At 34.4% G+C, this 10,132-nt stretch overlaps 1 protein-coding gene across 1 annotated transcript; it reads left to right on the top strand.

Annotated features, from left to right (window-relative positions):
• Positions 1-3,320: 3,320 nt before the first annotated feature.
• LOC132179837 (low affinity inorganic phosphate transporter 1-like) lies at positions 3,321-4,933 on the top strand. The gene has a single exon (XM_059592622.1). It carries the CDS (start codon positions 3,321-3,323, stop codon positions 4,899-4,901), a length of 1,581 nt encoding a protein of 526 aa, XP_059448605.1. The 3' UTR covers positions 4,902-4,933.
• The last annotated feature ends 5,199 nt before the right edge of the window (positions 4,934-10,132 follow it).

Below are 10,132 nucleotides of genomic sequence, written 5' to 3'. Positions count from 1 at the left end.
CGATAAATGAAAGTTTTTAAACTTTGGAGGAGTAATTGCAAATTAAAGTGATGAAAGTTATGGGGATTAAGTGAAGTTTTTCCTTTTATTTTTTGTGTTATTTGTAATTAATTAGTTTGTATAATATCACCTGCAAGCAAATTAAACCATCAAGCGGGGTCAATACATTTTAATAATTTTGGTGCTAGTGCACGTAATCGTTTTAAGAAAGAAAAAAGGAATATTCGTTTTGGTGGCAGTTTCTTCATCTAGAATATATATAATATAATCCATTATCCAACAATTTTTATATATGTAAACATTTGGAACGATGCAGCATGTGAATTTCACCAGTTTAGTTAGACAGCCTGCTGCTATCCAAACGTACGATTTGCTGGCTTATTTAGCCTCACTTAGTACGTCATTAATCATGTGAAAAATGATCATCAAAAGGCCATATGTGTATATATCCATTTTTGGTTTTTTTCCTTCAATTATAAATCCAATGAAATTACTTGATGCTCTGAACCCAGAGCTGATATAGTGAAAAATAATAAATAAATTTGCAGATGTACATAGTAAATTGCATTTTTCTTCATGAAAGGAGAATAAAATTAAGAAACCAAGCTCCGATGAAGCAAATTTGGGGCAAATGGACTGCTTTTATTTATTTATTTATTTTCTATATATTTAGAATGGTAGTCGGGGAAGATCAACTGAAGTTATTCTACCTGTGTAACACTTCGGTTCCATATTGAGAAAATAAGAAGAAAATCATATAAAGTGAGTGGTTTATAAAGATAATCATGGGTGCTAAGTCCTTCATTGCCTAATTAATTACTAGGTGAAATTGGACTTTATAATGAATTCTAATTAAGGAAGCTCCAAATTAACTAATCATTTTGGGGTAATAGTGCAGATGTGACTAGCGCTTTTTTTTAGGCCATTACAAATGGTATGAGAGCTACCTAATAACATCAACTCATGTGGTACTGGAGCACTGCATGACTTAGTCTTGACGAGGACTTTGTAACACTCGGGTCCCATATTGAGAAGATGAGAAGAAGCCCACATATAGTGGTGACTCAATCTCATCAGGGCATCTTTGGAACCCAAAGTGACTAATACTAATAGAATTGATAATTCATATTTCAAGAGTCGAACTTTCTGCAATAAATATTTTATCATCTTTGTATTAATTTATTTCGTGTACAAAACAAATAATGGACCTCAAGCTACACACGCCATGTCTATAATGCCTATTAAAAGATGCCTGTCTTCGTTGCACACGACATTAGGTGAGCCTCCCCATGTCGTGGAATAATTTTTTTTTTTTGGTCAATTTTTACATAATTATATAAATGTTAATCTGAACAGTACTCCTCCTCGGAAAGTAGATTTGTTTGAAATTCTGTATGTAATTTGTATAACATTAGTGTTAGGAAGAAATGGTGTAGTTGACTTATATATGGTTATGACCTGACTAAATGCAGGTGACATTTGCTCTAACATGGGGCAGGTGAATTGGGTTTTCTATATAGCTGGCTACTCTTCTCATTGTCATCTCTACCCACAACACAGCCACACTCTTCCATCTCTCTCTGCTCGAGCAAATTCAAGAAGCTGCAGGTCAGTTTCCTTCTCTTTCTTGCTCCTCCTTTTGAAAATTTTGTAAGGTTATATGCTTTGTACTTTTTTTGTTTTTTTAACATGGAACGAACCCATTTCTAAAGAGTAAACCCTGAATACTTGCAATCGCACGTAAACCACGAATAGTTATACTTAATACTTGAAACTGGCCGGCTTCCTGTTTTCCACTTTAATGTAACACTAGTAGTGTACTTCATGGATATCTTTATTGTTTTGGTTTTTTTGTTTTACTTGTCCTTGATTTCTTTGGTGGAATGGGAGAGAGGGAGAGTTATATACATATCATATATATGATTATTAGTCCGGGATATTATAAACTTTAAGGAAAATACTAAGTTGTATTTGTTTCAAAATAAAACAGTTTTGGTCATGAAAATGATTTTAGTGACACAAAAAAAAAAAAAAAAAAATCTAAAGAAATTACTAATGTTTATTGTTTATCTAAATCCCTGAAATTTTCACAATTAGAATTAACACTAAAAATTATTACTCACTAATATACCCAAAACAATTTAGAACCGGAAATCAATAGATCGAGAACCTGTTAAAAAAGCATCGAAGAATATTCATCAAAGCCTATTGGAAACCATTATATCTCATGGCCAAAATATTCAACGGAAAATAATTTAGATATACCTCAAGCCATGTTCGTTCAAACTTGCTCTTGATTTAAAAAGAGGTTTCTTCTAACCTTTGCCTTCTTTTGTTTATATTGACATAATACACACTCTTTATTTATAGGTTAGGTGGGGAATATAAATTAGAATATTACTTTATTTATTCCTCATATCAAGGAACAAAACTTGATTCCAATTAAAAATTCATAAATAATTTCCTTATTTGTAATAAATTATCAAGCACCACCCTTGGTTAGTGTTTAATTAATTCACGCCAAATACATGTGGCTTATGACCAGTGGACCACGTACACCTTATGAGAAATTTCTTTCATAATTAAGAGAAATGCTAAAGGCCCAACTTTTTTGTCCAACAAAAGTCCAACTTTTACCTTTTATTTTTTTTCTAAAAAAACCAAAATGAAAAATGGAAAAAATGTCTGAAGCAACCCTATCTATTTTTGGCATTTCTTTTATTTAGTATTTTTTAAAAAAATGAAAAATAGTATTTTTCTTCATAATAATGACATTTTCTTAAAAAAAATGACATTATTATGAAAAAAATACCATTTTTCATTTTTAAAAAAATACCAAATAAAAGAAAGACAAAAAATAGATAGGGTTGCTTTAAACATTTTTTCCATTTTTTATTTTATTTTATTTTTTAAAAATAAATAAAGCAAAAGTTGGACTTTTGTTGGGCAAAAAAGTTAGGTCCCTATCATTCCTCCATAATTAAACCGACGGGCATCGAAGAGAGCCATGACCCCCATGGATTTTTAGAATTTCTCTCTCTCTCTCATCTGTGTGTGTTTAAGCTTAGAAATTAAATTCGACCTTCATCAAAATTAATTTTGGCCTCTCATTTATATTTTGGCCTCTTCAAATGAAAATTTTTGGTTCGATCCCTGTAATATTAAATCTTTTCCTAATAATCATGAGCCTTTCTGGGAATTAATTGATTTTTTTTTTCCCCTTTTCGTGGATCTTAATGAGATTTTGAGACCCATTTTCGTTGCTTCGCAGAAAATTTTGGCAACGAAAGTAGAAAATACCAAGGCTGTAAGATTCAACCATGGCTAGAGAAAAATTGAAAGTGCTTGAGACACTGGATACTGCAAAAACCCAATTGTACCATTTCACAGCAATTGTAATCACTGGAATGGGATTCTTCACCGACGCATATGATCTCTTATGCATCTCTCTCGTGACCAAGTTACTTGGTCGCATATACTACAGAGATGATAGCTTACCAAAGCCGGGTACCTTGCCCGCCAATATTCAAGCTGCTGTTAATGGTGTTGCGTTTTGTGGCACTTTGGCTGGGCAGCTCTTCTTTGGCTGGCTTGGTGACAAATTGGGCCGTAAGAAGGTATATGGTGTAACCCTTCTTCTCATGGTAGTTTGCTCTATTGCCTCAGGACTCTCCTTTGGAAACACAGCGAACGGTGTTATCACCACGCTTTGTTTCTTCCGGTTCTGGCTTGGCTTCGGCATTGGTGGAGACTATCCTCTTTCCGCTACAATCATGTCCGAATACGCTAATAAAAGGACTCGCGGCGGGTTTATCGCCGCGGTTTTTGCCATGCAAGGGTTTGGATTTTTATTTGGTGGGATTATTGCTTTAGTCGTTTCAAGCGCGTTCAAGAACAAATACCCTGCTCCTCCATATTATGTTGATGCAGCAGCCTCCTTGCCACGACAAGCTGATTACATTTGGCGCATAGTCCTAATGTTTGGAGCCATCCCGGCCGCCCTTACCTACTACTGGCGCATGAAAATGCCTGAGACAGCTCGTTACACCGCTCTGGTAGCCAAGAATGCAAAACAGGCAGCAGCAGACATGTCTAAGGTACTACAGGTCGAGATCGAACCAGAACAACAGAAGGTAGACATGCTAATTAGTCAGGAAGCATATGGTTTATTCTCTAAGGAATTTGCGAAACGCCACGGGCTTCACTTGGTTGGAACTGCTACTTGTTGGTTTTTGTTGGACATTACCTTCTATAGTCAAAACCTTTTCCAGAAGGATATCTTCTCATCAATTGGTTGGTTGCCAAAGGCAGAGAGAATGAGCGCAATTGATGAGCTTTACAAGGTTGCAAGGGCACAAACAATAATAACATTTTGCGGTGTCGTGCCTGGGTATTGGTTTACAGTGGCCTTCATTGATCGGTTGGGACGATTTGCAATACAATTGATGGGTTTCTTCTTCATGTCTGTCTTCATGTTTGCGCTTGCTATCCCTTACAATCATTGGAAGCGACCGGGCAACCATGCTGGATTCCTCGTGATGTACTCGCTCACCTTTTTTTTTGCCAACTTTGGACCAAATTCCACAACATTTATTGTGCCGGCCGAAATTTTCCCAGCAAGGGTAAGGTCTACTTGTCATGGAATATCAGCAGCGGCTGGGAAAGCTGGAGCAATTGTTGGTTCATTTGGGTTTTTGTATGCTGCTCAAAACAGTAACCGAGATCAAACAGATAAAGGGTACCCACCTGGTATTGGAGTGAAAAATGCACTCCTTGTGCTCGCTGGGATCAACGTATTGGGTATATTTTTTACCTTTTTGGTGCCTGAATCCAAGGGTAAATCGCTCGAGGAGTTGACTGGGGAGGATGAGGTAGTAACAGGAGCGACAGTTGCTGTGTAATAAAGAGTTAATTTCAATACTTGGCTTTCTAGTTTGCGTGCAATGCAATATACATGCATGAAGTAAGTTTGTTACTTTGGTCGGTGGAAGTTATATAAAGAAGTATATGTGTTTAATAAAGGCGAATTGTAGTGGCCTTTCTAAAGGCATTTTTGATTGGATCTTGAAAATTCAACTCTTGGATAAAACCACTTGACTAAACTACGTAAATGAAAGTAAATAGTGGCTAAACAATAAGTTCATAAGCTAACAGCAACACAAAAACGAGTTTAAGCTAAGAGGTTACCTACTCTTGAGCATAAACCTTCAAGAAATTTTCATTCCCTTCCCAAAATTCACTATCTCTCTCCCTCAAGGTTTTTTAAGGCAAGGGTGCGTCCAAATGAAGCAAAGGGTCGTAAATGATGAATATATATAAAGGCTCTCATGCACGTACATGATAAGTTGAGGTGTCGATTTTTAATTGCATATAAACAGTTGTTGAATGTTCAAAGCACGCGTCGAATGATTGTTAGGGTTTTTGGCATCGATTGTTCTTCGACCTTCCTGGCCACTTGATCTTTTCTAGCAAGATATTTCAAATCTATCAACTCAACCTCTTAACAATGTCAATATTAGCCGTGACTCATGTGTCATTTTAGGAGTGATGATAAAGGGAACGACGGGCATACCCACGCATGATTGATTTAATATTTTCAAATAATAAAATATAATATTTTATTATTTTAATTATAAAAAAAAAAAAATTAAGCCAAACCTGCATGACTATTCATGCACTCTCCTTTAATATGCGATGGTTTTTATGAGTTCTAACCATTTTTTTTTATTAAAAAATATATTTGACTAGTCCAATATTAGTTCTTTTATAAAGGTAATTGAGATTTGACGAGGAAAGGGGAGTATCAGGCTATCAGCCATCAGGTAGGATTGAGCCGCTGTAAATCAACACAAAAAACTGGCCGGCCTGTTTGACTAATAAGACAATCCATGCTCGATATGGGTTTTAATGTTTTCCCCAAATCCAATCAGATACTGTCAACGTTATTCCTTGAACTGCAAAAATTTTATTTAATTAAGTTATATATTTATATTCATGTATATATACTAACAAGTTTATAGTAAAATTTTAAATCAAATTAACACAAATTATTAAATTCACCAAATATGAAATTCTGCCCAAACTTTATCTGGATGAAAAAATCTTCACATAGTTGATTTTGAACCCGTTTCATAAGGGCTCGGCTGCTGGTTTGGGTTAGCTAGGTTACCCATTTAACTCGATCCACTACAAATTACAATTGCTATTTCTTTCAATAGACTACTTTTTATTTTTGTACGTTAAAAAAAAAAAAAAAAAGTGTTCTATTAATATTTTCTTATTTTTATGAATGTTTTGTGTTTGAATTATTTGTTAATTTTTTTTTTTAATATTTTGTGAGAAGAAAACAAAAGATAGTAAACAAGAATTTTAACAAATATTAATTTTTTTTTTAAATATCAATGTTTTTTCTCAATTCATTTCATAAAAATAAAGAATGTTGCCTTAACAAAACAATATCATAGATACAATGAAAAATTGCTTCCGTCCAAATTTGTTTTAAAAAAAAAAAAAAAACTCCATCCCCTACATTGCTGTTGAAAGTAAATTTAGAGAAGACAAACAGAAACTGCTGTAAGGTGACTCACCACTGTATTATTAAAAGATAAAAAATAAAAAAATAAAAAGAAGGGAGGGTAGACAGGAAGAGTTGGGGGAGGATTCTTCCCTCAATGTTAAGCTCTTTAAATCATCACTCAAATGTCAAACCTATTAATTAATTTCAGATGTTCATGTCAAACCTATTAATTTTTGAAGAGATCAATGCTTTTTCTCTTGGAAATGAATTGAGGAATCATTAATAGGGATAATATAAACTTTAAGGAAAAATACTAAGTTGTGTTTGTTTCAACATAAAACATTTTTGTCATTATTGTGCCAGCAGAAAATTTTAATTTCCTGCTAGGGTAAGGTCTACTTGTCATAGAATATCAGCCGCATCTGGGAAGGTAGGAGCAATTATTGGTGCATTTGGGTTTTTGTATGCTGCTGAAGACAGTAACCCAGCTAAAACAGATGCAGGGTACCCTCCTGGTATTGGAGTGAAAAATGCACTCCTTGTGCTCGATGCGACCAACGTATTGGGTATATTTTTAACCTTTTTGGTGCCTGAATCTAGGGGTAAATCGCTCGAGGAGTTGACAGGGGAGGATGAGGAAGAAAAAGCAGAGACAATTGCTGTGTAATAAAGAATTAATTTCAATACTTGGCTTTCTAGTTTGCGTGCAATGCAATATACATGCATGAATTAAGTTTGTTACTTTGGTCGGTGGAAGTTATAGGAGTATATGTGTTTAATAAAGAGAAATTGTAGTGGCCTTTCTAAAGGCATGTTTGATTGGACCTTGAAAATTCAATTGTCGGATTTCATTCCTTTTAGGATTTGTGTGACAGCATGTTCTTGAATAAAACCACTTGTTGTTAATGTCTGATCATTTAATTCTCTTTATGATTTGTTGTTCATCTATGATTTCTAATTAAATAAGGAAAAATGTTACAAGGTAAGATTCTTCCCACTCCTGATCCGAAAGAAAGAGAGAGTAGACAATCCTAAAACCGAAAAAGGGACAAGCTCCTCAACAACTGACCCAAAACAAACTAAAACAATGTAATATACAAATGATATGAAATGGGTCAAACAAGTGACTTCATTCACTCAATGGGCCACACAAAATAGTTATACAAACAAAATAGGTACAGATTAAGACGAACCTATCTGAACTCCCACTTGAAAACAACAATGACCATTAGAAGGATGTTAGCCAAAGAAGCATCGTCATAGTCACACACTAACTATAGTTACTATACTTGTTACTTAAAAACTATAGATAGCTTTTATTTTCTTGTGGACAGAATAACTATAAATAGTTAGTGTACTAAATAGTACACTAACTATTTATAGTTATAAAGTAATAATTATAGTAACTATAGTTTTTTTTGAAGAGTAAGTATATTAACTATGATAATATGTTAGTATGCTAATTAGTCAATTAGTTAGTAACTAATATGTTAATATATATGTTAGTGTATATGTATATAAGTTTTCACATACTAATTAACTATTTAGTTAATAAACTAACATATTAATTAGTTAGTTAATATATACTAAGGAGCCAATTAGGGAAGTATAGTTGACTATAGTTAATATATATATTAAACTATTTAGTATACGAATAAGTCTATTCATCACCTTCCATCCTCCCAAAGCCTATGTGGCATGGTCTCCAACAAATGTTGTGGGAGAACACGCCACATAGGTTTTGGAGGATGGGTGGATGGGGGATGATGTATAGTATTATTCTTAGCATATATATAGTCATTATGATAATATGTTGGTATGCTAAATAGAGAGCCCATTCTATTTAGATGAGTAATTTTAGGTGGCTTACTTGTGTCCTACTAAAAATAATGTAGCTATTAAAATCTCTATTTGATCAAAATTCAATAATGATCAATCATAAGCTCAATGGTGATTTTAATAGCCACATTATTTTTAATTAGTAGGACACAAGTAGGCCACTTAGAATTACTCTTTTTAGATATGGTGTAAAACCTTTCTTCTACATAGCCTTTAATAGAAATGTGACACATCAACTTTTCTCATAAATAACCCACAAATTACAATGAGCACGTCCGCACACAACCAAACAGTCTCATTAAGGATTCAAGAGAAACCCTCTCTTTCTCGATCAAATGCAGCAGTCAAGAGAAACAACGGCTACCTTCAACCACCAAATCAAAGATGTCCACAATGACGTCAATTTAGTAAATTTGTTTATGTGTGTGTACAAATTAAGGGTATGTCTCTATGTTTGCTTATCTTAAAATTGCTATATGCATTCAAAATTGCTATACCCATCTGCATATGTAAATAACAATTAATAGCAGTTAACAGTTAATTACGGTTGACAACCGCTCATGTACAAACATAATTTTCACCACCACTCTCGATTTTTGTATATTCGCAAGGTGACTGGTTGCGGAGGGGGAGGGGGAATTGAAGGGGTAGTTGAGTCGGCCAAGGGTGAGGAAAGGATGGTTGGGTTGGGCTTGCCAAGGGTGCTCATGGGCTCAAACCCGCTCTTAGCCCCAAATGCTTCTCTCCTTAATTTTCTTCTTAGTAATTTTTTTTGCTGGGACATAATTGGAATAGTAAAAGGATTTTGTTAATAAAAAACATGGAGGTATATACAGAGATGGAAGGATTTGAAAGAAAATAGGAAAAGCAAATGAAACTTGTTTTTAAAACTAGAATCTAAAGAGCTATTTAAGAATAACGAGAGAAAAACACATGATGATAATTGTTTGGCACTTTCTTATTTACTTTTCTCCATACGAAACACTTACAACTTTTTGTTACTTGATCCATTTATTCAGTTTTCTTTTCTTTTCTTTTCCATATATAGGCAACGTATGCAGACTGCATGGTAATCTGATTTCATATACATCACACGAATATTGGAATGAATCCTTAAAGTAACCCTAAAGATCTATCATCAGCTAACAATCAACATGAGCGTCGAGTTCTTTATGAATTTCTTATTCATCAAGAAACAAAATATATATATATATATATATATATCTCAAGAAACAAAAAAAACGACTACCCTACATGATCCACGACGCGTCATATGGCGAAACAGTAGCTTAGCAAAATAATTAAGAGGGAAGGAAACCCGGCCACCTGGTCCTACACGTTAAATGGGTCCCATATACTCTGTTGTACCTCGTTTGTCATGGTTGGAATCGGACATTAGGAAAACCGAATTGATTAACGACACATTTGTCATGTATATATATACTAATATACGTCTATTTCACCGGTTCTGTCACGCCATCGTTTCACTGGAGGGTACGTTCTTTTCCGCGTTAAAGACGGGGCTAAACGACGTTGACGTTTACTCGGAGCTTGACTTCTTGACTTAACGTGCCAACTGCCAACCCAATTCATTTGCTGTGCCTGTTCGACATGTATATCTTCCTGCAGGCTTGATTTTGTACGTTTTGTCGTCACTCGTACGTCCAACAATGTCTAGAGCGCCATCTCCTAATTGTCATTTATATATATTATTGGTCAGTGTCTGTCTAACTTCAATGAAATTGTGTTTTTTTCTTTTTTATTCCGGAGAAACTT

This window comes from Corylus avellana, chromosome ca4, assembly GCF_901000735.1.
Source record: "Corylus avellana chromosome ca4, CavTom2PMs-1.0".
In the NCBI taxonomy this organism is placed as follows: Eukaryota; Viridiplantae; Streptophyta; class Magnoliopsida; order Fagales; family Betulaceae; genus Corylus; species Corylus avellana.
Note: the sequence above shows the minus strand (reverse complement) of the source record. Positions and strands in the feature narration are given on the sequence as shown.